Source organism: Vicia villosa, unplaced genomic scaffold (assembly GCF_029867415.1).
Source record: "Vicia villosa cultivar HV-30 ecotype Madison, WI unplaced genomic scaffold, Vvil1.0 ctg.000011F_1_1, whole genome shotgun sequence".
In the NCBI taxonomy this organism is placed as follows: Eukaryota; Viridiplantae; Streptophyta; class Magnoliopsida; order Fabales; family Fabaceae; genus Vicia; species Vicia villosa.
The window spans coordinates 1,162,547-1,182,246 of NW_026704941.1; the positions used below are offsets into that span (position 1 = coordinate 1,162,547).

At 36.3% G+C, this 19,700-nt stretch overlaps 1 protein-coding gene across 1 annotated transcript; it reads right to left on the reverse strand.

Annotated features, from left to right (window-relative positions):
* Positions 1-8,927: 8,927 nt before the first annotated feature.
* Positions 8,928-17,769, reverse strand: LOC131621851 (uncharacterized). The gene is made up of 8 exons (XM_058892893.1): positions 17,429-17,769; positions 16,460-16,677; positions 16,147-16,349; positions 15,586-16,030; positions 15,127-15,486; positions 14,871-15,049; positions 11,771-14,749; positions 8,928-11,648 (listed from the first exon to the last, which is right to left on the reverse strand). The coding sequence occupies exons 2-8, from the start codon at positions 16,659-16,661 to the stop codon at positions 9,018-9,020; spliced, it is 6,999 nt and encodes a 2,332-aa protein (XP_058748876.1). The 5' UTR covers positions 16,662-16,677; positions 17,429-17,769; the 3' UTR covers positions 8,928-9,017.
* Positions 17,770-19,700: the final 1,931 nt, after the last annotated feature.

Below are 19,700 nucleotides of genomic sequence, written 5' to 3' on the forward strand. Positions count from 1 at the left end.
TGCAAATTAAATCCCATGCCACAGGGGCCTTTCGAGATCTTTCATCGTTACCTTTCCATAAGAAATTACGGCAGATGCTTTCAATGTGTTTGATGACGCTTTTTGGCATAGGGAAAACATTCATCCAATACGCCGTTATCCCAAACATAACACTTTCTATCAATTGGTACCGCCCCGCATAGCTTAACAATCTGGATGTCCAGTGCCTCACTTTGCTTAAAATTTTGTCCACAAGGGGTCGACAGTGATGAATACTTAGTTTCCTACTCGATAAGGGCACACCTAAGTATTTGAAAGGGATTACTCCAGCTGAAAAACCAATTATTTGGAGAATTTGCTGTTGTATTGTATCACTAATCCCACCACAGTAAACCTTGCATTTAGTCGGGCTGGCCTTCAATCCCGTTGCCTCTGAAAACAGTTCAAACTCCTTCATCATAATCTGTACAGAGCTGATATCTCCCCGGGTAAACATCATTAAATCATCTGCAAAACAAATGTTAGTAATCTCCAATTTTTTACACTTGGGGTGAAAGTTGAAGTTTGGAAATTGTGTCAGTTTTCTCAAGCTTCGATGAAGGTACTCCATCACCAACACAAATAGTAGTGGCGAGATGGGATCGCCTTGTCGGAGTCCACGCTTCGCATACACACTCATGTTGGGTTTACCATTAATCACATATTTATAGGACACGGTTGTGACACACACCATAATCCACTCAATGAATGTATTAGGGAAATTGAGTTCCCTCATAATATCTTCAAGAGCTTGCCATTCGACGGTGTCGTACGCTTTCTGGATGTCCATTTGGATGGCACATCTGGGAGATATGTGTTTTCTTCCATAGCCTCTTAGTAGTTCATGAGCCAGGATGATATTGTCATGTATTACTTTCCCCGGTATGAATGCAGATTGGCTATCGTGGATAACCTTGTTGATACATCTATTTAGCCTTTTGGTGAGAATTTTTGAGATGATTTTGTATATTGTTGTGCACCATGCTATTGGTCTAAAATTCCTCATATTCTTAGCATCAGGGACCTTTGGGATAAGTGTTACTAACGCACAGTTAAATGCTGGATGAAGTCTTTTATTCACGAAGAAATCTTTCACAGCCAAGTAAACGTCACCCTTGGTAGTATTCCATGCAGCTTTGAAAAATTTGGAGGTGTAGCCATCTCCTCCAGGTGCTTTATTGTCTCCTATTCCCTTGAGGGCCTCCCAAATTTCTGTTTCCGAAACAGGTTGAATAAGGGCCATTCTGTCTTCAGTATTCAGTTGTGCACCATTCCTCAAGGCCACAATGTCAACATGTTTCAGGTTTGTGGAAGCTGTACCAATCAATGCCGTATAGAACTTGACAACCTCAGTTTCAATGTCCTGTTGTTCAGTTAGAATTCTGCCAGTACTGTCTTCCAACTGTTGAATACCAGTGTTCTTGTTTCTTTCTTTCACAATGGCATGGAAGTACGCGTTGTTTCCATCACCTAATTGGAGCCAGGTGACCTTTGATTTTTGTCTCAGCAGTTTCTCCTCCATGTCAGTGGTATGGTCCAGCTCCTTGATCCATTTTTGTACCTCATCAAAATAATCCTCATTGAATAAGTCATTTGCCAGTTTGTTTTCAGCCAGTTCCAGATTCACTCTAGCATTTTGGATTTTCTTGACTCCATCAGTAACCTGTTTTATCAGTATTTTGACCTCAGGTTTGAGCCTCATCATCTTGTTCCATAGCATATATTGAGGTTTCCCTGCCATCCTTTGCGACCAGCTAGCATGCACAATGTTTCCAAACTGAGGATTTTCAGTGATACAGTTCAAGAATTTGAACTGTCTATGATTATTCTGATATCTAGTTTCAGCCTCATTGTACTGCACTTTGATGGGAGTATGATCCGAAATGTGAGCATTAAGGAATTGAATTACACAGTTCGGGTATCTTAAGAACCAATTAGTGTTACATATTACATGATCAATCTTAGAATAAATCATTCCATGGCTATGCTTGTTAGACCAGGAAAATCTATTACCTCTACTATCATGTACACTTAAGTCAATATTGGACATCATATCCTCCAAATCACTATACTCTTGACTTTGGACTGGATTGCCACCAATACGATCACCTGTGTTCATAACATTGTTAAAATCTCCTAAAACCATCCACGGTTCTCCATGCCCATACTCTTGAATTGTCTGCCACAATTTCTTCCTCATGGGCAGTTGGTTGTGTGCATATATGATGGTCAGCCAGTGCTGGAAAACTCCCTTAATCAGAATCCTACAATGGATATGCTGGGCTGAGGCATCTACTTTCTCAACATCCATGGCACTCGGGTTCCAACCAAACCAAATTCTTCCGTTGTCGTGTGCTTCATAGTTATCAAGCCACTTCCAATTATTGCCAAAAAGATTCCTTATGTCATTAGCCTTATTAGATTTCACTCGAGTTTCAAGTAAACCGGCACAAGACACTTTAAGTTTCCTGAGATGGGCTGCAATCTCCACATGTCTTGTCCTTTTATTTAGGCCCCTTATATTCCAAACTATCATGAAACCCTGTCTGCTGCTCCTAGGCTGGTTCCAATACCTAGGATAGCAAAGTCATTTTGACAATCCACTACAGTGCTTCCACTACCTGTGATCACAGTTTTCCCTTTGATTGCAGATTTTGCCTTGATCCAGTCTCCCTTATCAGCTTTCTCTGCTGCCTCTGGTTGTGTTAGGTCCACACTGATTTTCTCCTTGTTGATGCTTGTTTCAGAATTAGTCTCCTTAGCCTTTTGCTGCTTAGGTTCCCATACTTTATCTTTCTTATCAGGCCCTTTCTTGTTGATCTCTTTGCATTCATGTCCAACTTTATTGCATTTAGTGCAAAACATTGGTTTCCATTCATAATCCATATCCTGTTTAATCAGCTCTCCTTTTGGTCCTCTGATGTTGATATAGTTCCTTAGTTCTTGCGTAACATCTATCTCGACTAGTACTCTTGCATAGGAGACTCTTAGTTTCTTTGCAGTGCATTCATCAGTCAATAGTGGCTTCCCCAATGCACTGGCTATTTTTCCAATGCTCCTCTCACCCCAATACACTAATGGAAGTTGTGGTAAGATTACCCACAGTGGCAAAGTTCTTATCATATCATCTTGCATTTTGAAATCCGGTTTCCATTCATGAAGGAACATCGGTTTCCTATGAATGGTATACGGTCCTCTCATCAAAACCTCGTCCCTATTACTCTTCGAATTGAATCTAATAATGAAGTAGCCTTCATCATTATAATACAGCTCAGGCAGGGATACAAAATTCCACATGTTAATCATAAATTTACGAACAGCATTCATAGACAGTTCTTCCCCTATAACATACATAATGAGTGCGTTCTCCCAGAATTTAATCTCAGATGCGATATCCTGGTCATCGATGTTGACCTCCACTTCTCCATTAACAACTTGAGGCGCTGTGTATGTAATTTCAATACCATTAGCCGGGGAACGGTTACCTTTGATGACCTCTACCCACGGGATTTGTTTCTCTGGTTCCCCCTGTTTCTCTTCAACCTTCTTTGTTGCTTCCACAGTTGGGATTTCTCCCAGAGTCTCTTCAAGTCTTGGTATCGTATCTTCCAATTTCCTGTTGACATTTGTGTTGCTAGTGTTACCTATGAGTGATGAAGACGGTGGTGTGAGGACGTGCACAACCGCCGGAGGGGTTCGCGCCGCCTGTTTGCGTGGCCGGCCGCGTCCCATTCGCCCTAAATCGTCTGAGCGTTCTTTGCCCTAACAACAACTTAAGGCTCAACGTGTTGAATCCCCCCCCAAATTGGTCTTGACCAATCTAGTTCAAGATTCGGTGTTGAACCTGTCGTCGGTAGAGCAGAAAGCAAGCTTGTTTACATTATTACTATTATTATTATGGTCAAAATATTTCTAATGGGTATTTTTATATAATTAAAGAAACAATTGAATAAATCATTCATAAAAACACAACATTTTAATATTATATATTTCATGATCAAATAGAATAATTTTTCATAATATATATTAGAATAATTAAAAAATACATAAATTTATAATTTTTAAATTAATGAATTTATGATTTAAATTAAAACTCTAAATATAAAAAAAAAAGAATAATAATAAGAGAGATCATTTAATATTAAAAAGGAAATAAATTATATTGATCAAGGTTAAATAGTCTTTTTGGTCCATGTAAGTTGATGAGTTTTTGAGTTTGGTCCCTGAGTTTTTTTTTAATGAGTCCCTATATTTTACTTTTTTGTTGGTGTCAGTCCTTGACATGAAAGTTCTGTTAAAAAAAAAGCTTAAGCGGCTAACATTGCTGACTTGGATATTTTTTTTTTTCATTCTGACACATGTTAATTACATGGAAATGCAACATGAGGGTTTTAAAAAGGAGGGAAGAAATCCAAAATTTATTTGATTTTAAAACTTCTTCTCCATCTCTTTAATACAACTGCCTTCTTCTTCCGCTGCACTTTCATCAATTCATCCATGGCTACTTCCTCAATTGGTAACTTTAATTAGTTTCAAATCCTAATTTGTGTTTGCAATAGATCAACTAAAATGTCCATCTTAAACTCCACTGAAAACCCTAAATGGAGATATTGGAAAATGTCAAAATTTGGGCACCGAGGTTAATTTCAAGTTGCAAGTTGTTCATATGAGATGATGAACTTGAACATAACATATCAAGTGAATCTAGAAACTGAAGTGGATGCAATTGCTTAGAGGTTATGAAGGATTTAGGTTGCACTATTACAGACCTTAACGCTAGGAAAAAAGAGAAGCTGAAATTGAAGTTGGAAAACAAAAGGAAAAAACCAATTTGTTCAAGCTTTTGTTGATTTTATCATGGTGTTTGTTCATCGCCTTCCAGAAATGGTGGTGATTGTCATTTGAATGTGTTTATTTTTTTTGTCCCTCTAACAAGCACTCTTTATGAATTTTGTCCTTGTTTATGGATATGAAGTTTTGTATTTGTATGATTTTGGTCCTTATATATTTGTGATTTCCCCCCTTGTTTCTTAATGAACTAAAATAAGGTACGAACTTGTGTAAAAATGCATAACAAAGATACAACAAAGATACAAAAAAGATACATCATAAAATAAAAAAGACAGTGTATTACTAAACCATAATGATGGTTCATGTCTCAAAAATACATAAAGCCGAAAAACATATGAAATACATAAATAATGTAATGTCTTCAATTTATTCATGTCTCAAAATACATCATAACACAAATACATAATGCCAAAAAGGCATAACAATCTCAAGCAACATCAAAATTAACAAACGTATACAAATTCAAAGGTTGTGTTGGATCACTTCCTTCTCCCTAAAATTCATCAAGTGATACAAACTTCAATCCCACTTTGAACTTTTAATTCTTGTTCAACTCCTCCATTTTAAACCTAGGATAAGTTAGTTCATTCTCTTGAATCTGAATCATCAGTGTCATTGCTACCAAGCTCATCACTAGCATAATTAATGTTCATCTAATTATCCACACCACTAGATGAACTTATATTATCACCACCAATTCTTAATTTCTTTGGAGTGTTCTTGTGCTTTCTAGCTATAACTTTTACCATTTTTTACCCTCAACCTCGGCTTATTTATCAATTAAATCAAAGCCATCATCCAACCTAAGAGCCCTCTCATCCTCACTCATTAAGTGATATACCATCAACTTTAAAGTCACTATCATCACTATCCTCATGTTCATCATCTTCAACATTATCTCTACCAAGCTCTACCTCATCTACTTGAACATTAACAACACCACCATACTTAACATTAACTGCACCATCATAATCATTAACAACACCATCATCCTTAACATTAACACCATAATCACCATTAACAACATCTTCATCCTTAATAGTAACACCAACATAATCACCATCATCACATACTACATCTTCCTCAACATTAACAACACCATCATCTACTACTTTGTCTTGTACAACATTGCCTCACTTTATACTGAACATATATGTCTACTGATGCGGCAAAGCGGCAAGCAACAAAAGTTTTGGAATTTTTTTCGGGAATTTATCGTGTCCACAGAGATTAGTGCATTGAACCGCCATTCAATAGTTTCTGCAATTATGAGTTTAGATTTGAATGGGTAAAGCATAACAACATAAAAGTAAATATTAGCACAAAAAGAATCCATTCCTCGGAAAGAAGCAACTTATCAAGCATTGCATATAATCTACTTCTCACAAACTTAAACTTATCGACCAGTTATACTCAACCTACAATACTCGTCAGTATCATCCAACATTGCTCAAACCCTAAGTCATTTCTAACCTAAAGTAGAGAGAACTACTATATCCTCTCTTTAGTACCATTATTATCATTTTCTTCATAATGTTGAAATTTTTGACTTTTAGGTTGGTCAAAAGCCTCTACTGCTAATTTTTTTTTTCAATTTAAAAGGGTGGGTTAGGAATTGAGGTTGAAAGGAGATGAAAGGTAGTATGGTCTTTAGGTGGAAAGAAATAAGTCAAAATATTGTCTTTATGTTGTCCTTTTTGTGGAAGTGGGGTCAAGATTAATGAAGGAAGGAATTATAATGTTTGTAGGGGGGCCTTGTGCGGGATGGCCTTTACTATGGGAGTATTTGCTTGTTGATGATGAGAGGGGTCCGATTTTTTATGGCAATTTTTTTTCCTATTTTGGTCAAAGGTGAAATATTTTTTGGCATTTTTATTAGGGTTACAAAGTGGTGGTTAATAGGGGTAGAAACTTGATTGAGAGGTTTCCTAAAGTATGCATGTGTGTCATAGTCCGACAATCACCTTGAGTTTCTTCATTAAAGGTATTAGATTTCAAATCGGTTATTGAAATTGATGGATCTTTTTAGTTGACTGATTGAAGGGTAATGTCATTTAGAATTGATTGTTGACTCATTTCTGTTTTTAAAATGATTGCTAGTAATGATGAATGATTGATTGCTATTAATGATGGATGATTGAGAAATAAATGCATTAGAATCTTGTCGATGGTTTTGTTGGTTGGTGATGATTGTCGTGTTGTCTAACAATGATATAACATTAAAAGTGTCTGGAGGAGCATTAAATGACTCTATTGTGATCGTAGAACACGCGGGTCTACAAAAGATGCTTTTCCACTTTAAAAACGCGTGGCAGGCGCGTGAGAAGAAACTTTTCCAATTTTAGAGCGCTGTGAGGCGCGTGGGTATCTATAAATGTGCAAAAATTGTTAGTGATTTTATTTTCATGGTTTTGGGGTATCTCGTTGGGATCTTGATAATCTTTTATTCCATTTTTTTTACTGCAATTGCGACTAAGGTGACTATAACATCCACAAGAAGTGAAAATAATGTGAAAACTTCAAATTAGTGACATTGGCCCAATTTTTTTTTCCAACTATAGGATGGGTGAGATCTACTTCAACACAAACTCTAGTAAATATTCCACGCTTGACTTTTAAGGTATTGTTATCAACTTTAATCAAACATCCTATGGTAGAGGCCATGGTTAGCATGAAGCTTTCATCATAATAAACCAAATTTAATTCTGGAAAGCGAACCCAAACTATAGTTCTTTCCACCTTTGCGTTAGGAGAAGAAAATTCTAGTGTTCAATGAAAGATGATGAGGTAGTGATTAAAGATCATACAAGGACCATGCGAAATAACACATTTTTTGTCTGCAACATGGTCGAACTTAAGCATGAAAAAACATTATCGTTATCTATGATTACAAACCCTCATTGCAATTTCCAAATTCTTTGGAGGCAGTCCTTGATAGTGTGGTAGCCAGTGCTTTTGTCTAAAAGTTTGACCACGATGGCATCAATCCAGGGGTTACACATGTCTTAAAGAACATTTTCCTCCAAATGAACTTTACGAAGAAAGCAATTTTCATTTTCAATCTTGATGCAAATTTTATTAATAATGATCATGCCTTATTTTTCTCGGACAATAATGACTTAAGCGTTACTAGTTAGTTTGTCTTTGAAGAATAATTTAGGAGTTCTTAGAATGTCAAGTGATTTTTTTATGGGTTGGGATGATTATTCACATTATTAACAGAGAAAACATAATAAGGTTCCATGAAAAAAGCTTTGTTAAAGCTAGTAGTTTGAGAAAACACATTTACAATGTTTGATATAGCTTAGGGGTGGAAATAGGCTGGGCCGAGCTAGGCTTTGCCAAGCCTAGGCCTGACCTGTCAAAAAAATCGAAGCCTAAGCCTGGCCTGTGGCCTGTCGTAGGCTTATTTTTAGGCCTGAGCCCAGCCTTTTCGAAGGCCTGGTTAGCCTGTTAGCCTACATAAAAGCCTATTTATTTTGACATACTAACTAAAGTAATGTTTAAATAGACTAACTAACTAAAATACCAAGAGACTAAAAATTTATTTGCATTGACTTATTTTAACTTACTTATTAGCATAAGTTCTGGGAGACTACTTGTTTAAGAGAACTTATAAAAACAATGTTCATCAGGTGTTTTCATCTTATTTTCAAAAGTTCTTTAAGATAACCAAGTTTTATTTATGTATTTTAATTCAAAGTACAACACATAACATAATGATAATAACAAAATTATTCATATTTTTTTAAATAGGCCGGCCTGAAAGGCTTAAAAGGCTTTTTTTTGGGCCTGAGGCCTAGTCTTTTTAACTAAATAGGCTTATAAAAAGGCCTAGGCCTTTTCTATTTATAAAAAATGTGTGGCCTGGCCTGAGCCTTTATAGACCAGCCTATAGGCCCCTGTTATCGGCCTGGCCTATTTCCACCCCTAATAGCTACAAGGTAATGAACAATATCACATCATTTGAAACCTTGATATGAAATTTTATCATCATACAGCACAAACAAATTAAACTATATGATTCACACACCACATCTCAAAATTAAAACCTATTTATTCAAATTCAAATGAATTATATTCAACTTTTATTTATATATAAGATATAGGAGAAATCATTACATTACATAAAGTAAACATTATAACATCTATCTTGACCTAACAATTTCACCTTTCATAGCAAGACACAAAGCCCCAAGATTTCCCTCACTCTCAACTTCCACACCAGGCATAACCACACTTCTACTTCCCACAAACCCATCTTCCCCAATCTTAATCTCTCCATATTTCACCATTCCACCTTCCTCACCTTCATATATATGCCCAAACAACAATGCCTCTCTTCCCACACAACCACCTCTCTCAATCTTCACCATTTCAGGGTTCAACATTGCCCCATTGCTATCCACATATGTACCACCATCTAGTTCAATTTCTGCACCCATCATTTTCATCCAAACCAGAAACAAAAATGACCCATTTGTCATATCCATGAAATAGTCACCAACTAGTGTTCTTATAGCTTGCCATGTTGTGTCCATTATGATCCTTTTGCTCCATATTGGGATTGTTTCGCCATTTTTCCTTTTTCCTACAAGAACCCTTTTTGCTATAACACATGATAATGCAGCTGTGAAGCCTGAGAGGATCCAGAAGAATGGAAGTAGCCAATGGAGTGGGAGTTTCTTGGTATCCTTGAAATAAACAACCATGTTCAGAGGAAGGAAGATGGATAGACCAATTACCATGTGAGGTAAAGCTGTTTGTAGAAATGGCTGAATGAAGAGTGCTGAGAATGTTTGATACCATGTTCTTGTTAATGTTAATTTTGGTGGAGTTTTGTTTTTCTGTAATGGTTCTTTTTCAGGTAATGGTGGTGGTGATGATGCCATTGGACAGCAGGATAAGTCAACCTTGACATTGGATTGTTGTACGAGGTTTCTCCATGCTTCTGGGAGTGGTTGTCTGTTACGGACATGCTGACAAATCTCGTAGATTAATGAGCGGCCATGATCGATTGAAGCACTTTGTGTGTTGGAAGTAGCTGAAATTACATCCAATTCATTGCTTTTGAGATATGGATTGAACTCGAGCTTCTGTGATTCTTCCATTGAGAGATTCTCATTGATGTTTATCTCTCCAACATCAATGAAAGGGAATTGATTTTCATCCCATGGTTTGGAACAATCCAATGCAATCTCGCGGGCTTGTTCGTCGTCTGGAACTGGTCTTAGTTGAATTTGGAAAACATAACAAACTCCATTTGAGGAACTAACACGGTTTTGAAAATCGTCAGCAAGGAAAAGCAAAGGACGTGAATCATTTGTGTCTCTAGGAATAGCACCTGTCTCTGGTGGAAGAATCCCTGTTGGGATAACTTTGCCTCTGTCTTCATTGATGCTTGTGTCATATGGCCTTAACTTGAATTTCACATACATTTGTTGTCCATCTTCGAACCGCATGAGCCTGCAATAGTTTGAGAAGTAATGCAATTCGGCATATGAATCGGCATGTCTAAGGGAACTCCACACTGCTTCACGAACATGTGGAGCACCCTTCACTAGTTCTTCCCTTGCAGCAAGTCCACACACTAGCCAGCTTGCAAAATCAGAGAGTGTTCGAGCATAAAACGCGTTTCCTGTTTTTAGTGTTAAGTCAATGAGAGTAGGAGGAGGAGAATCAGTAACAAGTTTATCGTCAGAAAGAATCCTCAAAGCAGCACCGCGTGCATCAATTCTTGCATCATCATCGGCACTCAAGCTATTACTATGTCTTACTAAGATAGGGTAGCTTTTTCCAGGGCGAAAAATCTTGTGCATTGGAACACCTTCAAGTTTGTCATATATTTTCAATTGCCCTTTTCCACCAACACCAATGCGATGGAAATATCTTGCTTTAGCATTCATAGTTGTTGCAGCTAGATTTGCAGCCAAATTCGCAACTATTTTCTTGTAATCCATGTCCATCTCCTCAATTCTTTCATCAAAATTAGCACTTCCTGAGTTCCTCATAGTAACTCGGGTTTGAGATCCAATGTAAACACTACCTTCATGGAGTATAGAGTTCATTGGAGCAACTGAAAGGGCACCTAGAATCACATTCTTTTCAACAAGAGAACCAGGGAGAATAAGACTTTGACTACCTACAACTGAGTTATCTTGAACCTCTATTTTTCCACAAGCATATCCATTGGAATAATTGAACCCAGTGATTATGCGGCAAAAGTCACCGAGATGAACCCCATCACCAATTGACATTAACTCAGGATTTGAAACTGGATTGATGGCTCTAATGGAACAATGCTTGCCAATTTTGGCACCTAGAAGGCGTAAGTATACACAAAAGGCTTCTGTTCCTGAGAGAAGCTTTGCAAATCTGAGGTGGCAGGAAAGGGTCAGTTGGTTTTGAAGCCAAGTTTTGAAGTGAGTTTGATTTTGACTTTTCAATAAACGAGTCAAAAAACAGGTGAGAGAGGTGAGTATGAGCCCATGAAGCAAGTATGCACATGCAAATGAAATGGAAAAGGCAATGGGATTTGATGGAACATCAGAAAACATGATAGCATATGCAGTAATAGTGAATGGTATCCAATGGAAGGCTCCACATATGCACATAAATGAAAAACTTTGGAATGAAGCGGTTTTTTGGAAGAACCATGTATACATGAAGTAAGTAATAGCTGCAGCAAGGGAACTAAGAAAGCCAACAAGGTAAATCCCCAGAAAATGGTATATAGCTTCAGACTCAGTTTTGTTGGTTGTAACGAGCAACACTGCATTCTGAAATAAATAAAAATAGAAAATTATTGTATCATGATTCATGATAATTATTATATGGAATGTATTTTTTAGCAATAAGGCATTCTATTAGGATATAAAATGTTTTGGTACTCCGAACTAACCTCTTTAACATTATTAAGCTTTGTAGGTTTGAGCACATGTTGGCCTCCTTCAACCTTTTGTAGTGGTTGTATCTCAGCTCCTTCTTTAACAACACTTCCTTTTTGAATAACAGCATACGGTCCAATGGAAGAATTCCGGCCAATCCTAATAGGATGGAGACTTAGAATTCCATTCTTAACCTCATGGCTTTGAACCAGAACCCCTTCAGAAATGACAGCTTCATCTCCAATTGAAACCAGCGACGGGTCTGTGATGTCGACTGTGTCAAGCAAAACTGAGGATCCAATTCTTGCTCCAAGTATCTCAAACCAGTACTTCAGAAACACCGTTCCTTTGAGGTGTGTAGCCAGAACTTTGGATGAAATTTCCTGGCTTTTATAAAGTGCCCACCACTTGACAAAGGCCATTGAATATATGGATATTTCAGGAGTAAGAGCATAGTTTGGTCTCAAGAAAGAGTTTCCGAAAAATGAAATGCAAATGCATGTAGAAGCAATGCAAAGGATCCAAGAAAGCGGAGCCAAAGCAAGTGAAATTAGATAGTTTGACCAAGGAGTTCCATACGCTGACTTATCGACACTTGCGATGAGACTTTGAAAAGTAGTGATGGTTAGATAAGCAGGAGAAACCAAAAGGATAGAAATGAAAACAAGTGCTAAGGTTTGAAGTGCATATATACTCCATTGATGAGACTTGGACACATCCACGACGAGTTCAGTAGATTCGGTTTCATCTTCTGGAGCATAGGATGGATTGCTCAAATGGTGAGGTTGAGACTTCAACAGAAGTTTCTCTGAGAAGTTGGCTAATTCTTGAATGCAGGATGCACTAAAAACATCTATAGCTGCAACTGGAACTCCGAGGAAATCTGAGAGTTTTTGAGTTGCTTTCACGACACCAATTGAATCAATTCCATAGGTTGACATGTTGTCTGTCACAGAGATTTTGCTTACCGAGATTCCAGCCTGCTCAGAAATAAGCTTTTTCAAGAACTCCAGAATTTCTTTGGTACTGATTCTTGGACTAGTTAGAGATGCACTTTTCTCTAGCCGCGCCCGGGGCGTCCTTCCTTCTTGACATGTTCCTGTAGTGAATGACCTTACCAGTGTTTTCTTTGTCAGAACAGGTTGTGGTACCAAATTCAGTGTTCCATCTGCAAACTGTTTGAGACATTCGAATCTTTTAATTTTTCCTGATGTAGTCTTGCTGATGGTTCTAGGCTTAATCAACTTGACAGAAGCAACATTGACTCCATGTTCTTCGGCCACACGTGCTTGAATATCTTCAACCACATCTTTGCTAACTGGTTTACCATCTCTTAATTCTGCAATCACAACCAAGCCAACCTGATCAGAACCATCCGGCAAGGAAATCCCTTTTGCCGATAAAGTTTCTTCAGGGACACCAATGACAGCACAACATCCCGGACGAAGAAATTCAGACGAATTTTCGACTGTCTTTTCAACATCTGAAGAATAGATATTTCTTCCAGCAACAATGATAAGATCCTTGATTCTTCCAGTGATGAATAGTTTTCCATCTATTATCCTTCCCAAGTCTCCAGTTCTTGTGTAGACACGTCCAGGATGGTTCGTAAGCTGATTTTGAAAAGTTTTCTGACTCAATTCTTCCTTCCCCCAGTATCCTATTCCTGCACTTGGACTACTGATCCAGATTTCACCTTCCTTTCCATCTTCCCGAAGCTCTTCACTGCCATCTGGATCAACTATTCTGATGTCAATGTCTGCATTCCCTGGATGAACATATCCACAACAAACTCGTCCTTGCCAGTCAACAAGAATAGGTTTGCCTTCTCCAAATGCACAACTGACAAACACACAATTCTCTGCTAAGCCATATCCAGGAGCCATCGCCTTTTGAGACAAGCCATAAGGACCGGTTAGCTCAAGAAATCTTTTCAATGTCTTCTGTCTCACTGGTTCAGCAGCAACCATAAGAAAAATCATGGATGAAAGGTCTAGACTCTGAAGCTTATCCTTGTCAGTAGACTCTAATCTTCGGATGACTAACTCAAAAGCAAAGTTAGGTCCAGCACTGTGTGTTGCTTGATACTTGCTCATGGTTTCTATCCATAAGAGTGGTTTCTTGATGAATGTCATTGGCGAAAACAGAAGCGCAGTTCCACCACTGACAAGAGCTGTAAAAAGTCCTCCAATCAACCCCATGTCATGATACTGAGGAAGCCAACTCACCAGTACTGTCCTTGAGGTGCTCTTGTACTTACTTTGCATCAGCTTCACGTTGTGAATTAGTCCTCCATGAGTGATCATGACTCCTTTAGCATCACCGGTTGAGCCTGAAGTAAACTGCAAGAAACATATATCACCAGGCTGAGATTCAACCTGATCATTATATTGATCCTCCATAGCTGAACTTCTTGAGTTATTGACCCAAGTATCAGTGTGCAGCCACGGAAGACTTGGCCACCGAGCTGAGGATTTCCCATTTTTCAATGTGATGAAATTTTTCACCAAACCTGCACGGACTGCTGAGTGATAAGCTACTGTTGATAAAATTGCCCCTATGCCACATGATTTTGCAATGTTCTCAATTTTTAAAAGTGCTTGTCCACCTCTTTGCATGGGATCTGGGGGAAGAACTGGAACTGGTATAACTTTAGCTCTTAGGCATCCAAAGAATGCATCAATGAAATCTAGACCGGGAACATAGACTAGAAGAACCTTGTCACCAGGTTTTATAACCGGCTTATGGCTTTGTAAGATCTTACTTGCAATGCAAGAAGCTCTTAAATGTTGCTCCCTGTATGTCCTCTTACCTATCACCATCCCTTCTTCATTTATCCAGCTATAAAGGGTTCTGTCTTGAGTGACTGGATGAGTTCCCCAGTGCTTTAAATAGCTACTCAAAGTAGGCAAATCGGGAAATTCCACGCCGGGCAATTCAGCTAGCTCTTTAGGTTCCTTTCTCTGAAACTCGGTTTGCAAGGGAAACAAACTCTGCATAAGACATGCTTTTTTTAAGTGCATGTATATATGGAAAACATGACTGCACAAAAGTACTCAAAATTCCAGATTATTCAAATCAATTCCAGCTAATAATATATAAATGCCAAATTACCTTAGTGTAAGGAAACACCGGCAAATCACTGCTATTTGCAAAGTTCTTGCACATAAGAGCCATGGCATACGAAGAATTTCTCTCCGTGAGCTCAAATGCCATAAGTCCACCGACATAATATGTATTCCTTGAACCTTGGAGCTCTGATTCCAACTTTTCATAGAACCCGTTTTTCATATCTGCATTCAAATATGAAAAATTTAGATTTCCTATTACTTGAAAAGAGGGAATGTGGAATATAGAAACCATAAAATACCTTGGCTGCTAACATGAGGAAAATACTTAAAGCGGCGTTGAAGTATGAAGCTCTCAACTTCTCCTCCCACTGCTTCTATTGCCTTGATTGCTAGCTCAGTGATAGTTGGCCCCTTAATATCAAAAGAGTTTCCGTAAGACCAGAACAAGAATATATCAGAGTCGGCGTAAAACTTCTGCATGGCTACTGGATTTCCGATCGTACTCGGATCTTCCATATATTCATTAAAATAATAAAATCCAACGGGCATATGATCAAGCCCTTTGATCTTAAAAACAGTGGTGTAGTAGTCATTTGTCTCTACTTTGCTGAATAACTCCTTTTCAATGTCACTAGCGTCCATCACCTCTGCTTCATAATCTGCCACGACTTAAACTCATTAGATATCTTTCTGGCTGAAGCAATATACAAACATAATATGTAAATACGGTCAAACAGTCAAGTTAGAAATTTACATACCTATGCAAGTTGAAGGCACTGATCTATAAGTTCTTCCATATTTTAATGGAAAGTTACCCGAGACTACAATCTTATCAAACTCCAGAGTTTCAATTTCATTTGAGCTCTTAACATTAACAGTGACACTGTCAGAATTACGCCTTATTGCCAACACTTCAGTGTTACATTGAAGTTTTATAGGAAGTGATTCAGCAATCTTCTGCCAAAGACTTGTGTATCCACCTTTAAATCGTCGAATTTTTCCAGCCATGGATGTTCTGGTAAATTCATGAATGTAGGCATAAGGCATGTCTTGAATGAATCCATATCCTGAAGCAGTATAACTATATGCAACAGATTTAGGAACTGATTTGAGTCCATGACGCTCAAGATATTCCGGAGTTAAGTCTGCCGCAACTTCACTGACAGCATGGATCCCAAAACGACCGGAATTCTCCATCTTTTCCTGTGAATATCACAAGACGAATTAGCAGTATTCAACTTTCAATTGTCATCTCTTATGAAGATTAACAACAGAACTAGAAGACTTATGAAGATTAACAACAGAATAAGAAGACTAACTTGGATTTTCAATGTGAGTGAAATAACAGATACATAATCATCAGCAACTTTAATATCTTGGTATTTTCCCGAGGAAGTGTCGATAACAGCAAGCTTGTGGGAGTCCAATTCTTCTAGCGCAGAACCAGTCTCTTTTGCCAAGTGAAAGATCACAGGAGCACTGCTTGCAGCCAGAACTTGCCCACCCAGGTCATAAACTTTTCCTGCATAAACATATTAAGGACCCTTTTGTTACTGTTTTTTCGTAATTTGTTTTAATAAGCCATCAATTTAGTCCATAAAATATATAAACGGTCTTTACTAGCTAGTGTACCTTCAATTTCTACTGATTCACACATGCCACCAACTGCATGGTGTTTCTCCAAGACAATGATATTATTGTAACCAAGCCTTGCCAATGCATAGGCAGCTGATATGCCACTTGGACCGGCACCGACTATTCCAATTCTGGTGTTTACTGGCAATGAAGGATGTAGCTTCGAGAATTGTTCCTCTATTGATTTTTCAGGATCCATCTCTGAAATTCAAAACCTGCAATATACAAAAGCTTTTGAAATCAATACTATTACAATGAATGCATTCAACTTTTAAGGGGATTTAGCAAGAATTGCAATAAGGGAAGTTGCTAAATTAGAGCCTGTTAGGATTGACGTATTTAAGTTTTTCTAGTGGTATCAACACTTGTGTGACAGAGCTTACGGAAATAACGTATGACATGTTTGTAAGTTGTTTTCAGCTTATTTCTATAAGCTCTCCAGAATAGTTTATGAAAATAGTTTAACTTTGTTTTATTTTTGTTATAGAAAGAGCCCGTTTGGATTAGCTTATTTGAGTTTATGTACTCACATAAGTTTTGTGAGATTATTTGAGAGAATTTAAGAAAACAACTTACGATATTTTTCATAAGCTTTTTTCAGCTTATTCTCTTTTGTAAGATATATCATGAAAACAACTTATAGCATATAAAAAAAACAATTTAATATTATTTTATTATTTGCTATATAAATAACTTATGTAAGCTTATACATTAGCACTTATAAGCTGTTTGTTTATCCAAATAGAACCATATTTTGTAAATAATCACTTATATGATAAAATGCTAACAGCGCTTAATCTTATTGTTTACCAAAACATAAGAAAGTTGTTAAACAAGTTTGATTATTTAAGGAAATTAACATGAACTTCTAAACAAGATTATTTTTCTTTTCTTAAAGGAAAAGTTGCTAAATATAGAAAAAACACGGTTCACCACTTTTATGCTGGAGAGACATATAATATATACCTTTTGAAATGAGAAGTGTGGAGTGTATTACAATCTTGATGAGAGGACTTAATCAGCTAGGAGCATTGCATGTAACACTTGCTGTGATTGCAATATCATTGTCAGCAAATAATTCATGACATAGAGTTCCACACACATGTTTATGTTGTGAGAAAATACCAGAAAGATTCTCATACCAAATATGAAACATGTTAGCATAGAAATGATGTAATAAGTGAAAGCTAGCAAAAGTGATTGTAAGCATGAAAAAAGTGTTACAAAGAGAAGAGTGATTAAGTTGTTTTATAGTAGTTACCTTACTGATGATGATGAAACAGATTAATTTGGTTATTTCTCAGAGGAGGATGCCAAATGGCATGTAGGGAAAACTGAATGAAACCGCTGAGCTCATTAATGTTATATATAATATAAATGAAGGGTATAATCTAATTGAGATTATAAAAGTAATTTTATTTATAAGAGTAGTGACAAGATGAAAATATTGTTTACCTAGTCCTCGATAACTACTAGAGTTTTACTGCCTGTTCAACATATGCCAACTTAGGATTATCTAAGGTATATTACCTTGGAATAATCCGTCTGATGCTGACAAGTTTACCTCATCCTTGTCTTTGGGATCATTAACGTTAGATCAAAATCGTTTCTAGTACTAAGTACAAACACATGCAACTAAATCTAATGATTGGAAATCAATTCTGAGTGTTTGATCTAACATCAACTAGACATGAACTAAATGAATGGTATATAAGAACGTGATTCTTATATTTAATGTATAAAGTTTTGAGTGAAGATGTTGTGTCAATATCTCGTGTAGCGATTATGGTTATGTTGTTGCTACATATGTTTTTGAAGTTTTTTTTCTGAACTTTTTAAGTATATCATAACTTTTTGGAGTTGTTGATGCGGTTTAGTTTGGTTCGATTTTAATTATATCTTTTGAAGATGTTGTGTCAATACTTCTAGTTTTTTTATTAGTTGTCGATTTTTTTCTATCATATTAATTGATTAATTATTAGAAGGTGAATTCTTATCTATCCAATTTTTTGTGATGGGTAGAGAAGTTGTCCCCTTATTAGAATTTCACAATCAGATGTCCATACACAACTACCAGCTTAACTATGGTCAAAATGGTGGAATTATTTTGGTGTCAAACAGCCTAGCATATGAAAATTTTTGCACAATGTTGAAAAGATAAATTATTAGCTGCATTTATTTTTCAAATACAACAGTAATTAATTAATATTTCTTGCATCTCAAGTGATAAATCGTTTTATAAAAAAATTAAAATTCAAAATTACTTTACAATACTTATAAACTATTTATGTTTTTTTCTCTATCATACTACTTATTACTCTCTTTTATTCAAATTCCTTAATTTTTCTTTCTTGTGTTAAAAATTAATGATAATTTTATAAAATAATTTATAATTTATTTTTTCGTATAAAGTTAAATATTTTTTAAAAATTTTTTAAACAGTAAAAAAGGACTTATAATTTAGAACATGCATAGTACTACTCATTTGTCTCAGAAAATAAATAGTCAATATTGAATATACCTTTATAAAAAATTAGGATAATATTTTCAGATAAAATTTACCCATTAATTCTACTATAAAATTATTTTAATATATGATAAATATTAAATACACCATGAGTGTTTATAATTAGTATGTAACAATGAGTTTGGCTATAATATGCTTTTTCAAGATTCGGAATCATCACAATGTGCTTATAATTTATATTTTACTACTATTGAAGCTTAATAACGGAATTTTCAAAGCTTGTGATGATGAAATTTCCATTATTTTAATTTTTTTGTCTTTCTTATAGTTAAGGCATCAGATTCTGCAAATTATTTAATATACATATTGTATGAATAAGAAAAAAGAAAACAACCAATGAATATATATGTGGTCAACGCCATGAATAGTTTATTCTAACTTGTTTTATAACTTCAAAGTTTTTGGCACATCTTTCGTTTCTTTCGAGTGAGTTTGAAATTTGTCAGAAAAAATATGTTCTCAATTTTTGTTTTTCATAGTTTAGTTTTTATAATAATCAATGAAGAATGTCAATAGAAATCGACTCAACATGTTTAGATTTTTAAGAAGTCTTAGTACCCTCGAAATTTCTTTTCATTTTGGTGAATATAATATCTAAAATATAATATAAACAAAAAATGGTTAAGTTTCACATATTAACTCGTTAAGAATGGTAGTTGATTGTATTTAATATTTAATATATCAACTAAAAAATGGAATCAATTGCTTAAT

What these genes read in the sequence shown, in the direction of transcription:
- LOC131621851 (XM_058892893.1), bottom strand. Translation starts at nt 16,661, where the DNA reads ATGGATCCTGAAAAATCAATAGAGGAACAATTCTCGAAGCTACATCCT. An exon ending in TCCTCATGTTAGCAGCCAAG is followed by an intron (nt 15,050 to 15,126) that starts GTATTTTATGGT and finishes ATTTGAATGCAG; the next exon opens with ATATGAAAAACGGGTTCTAT. An exon ending in CGGTGTTTCCTTACACTAAG is followed by an intron (nt 14,750 to 14,870) that starts GTAATTTGGCAT and finishes TGTCTTATGCAG; the next exon opens with AGTTTGTTTCCCTTGCAAAC.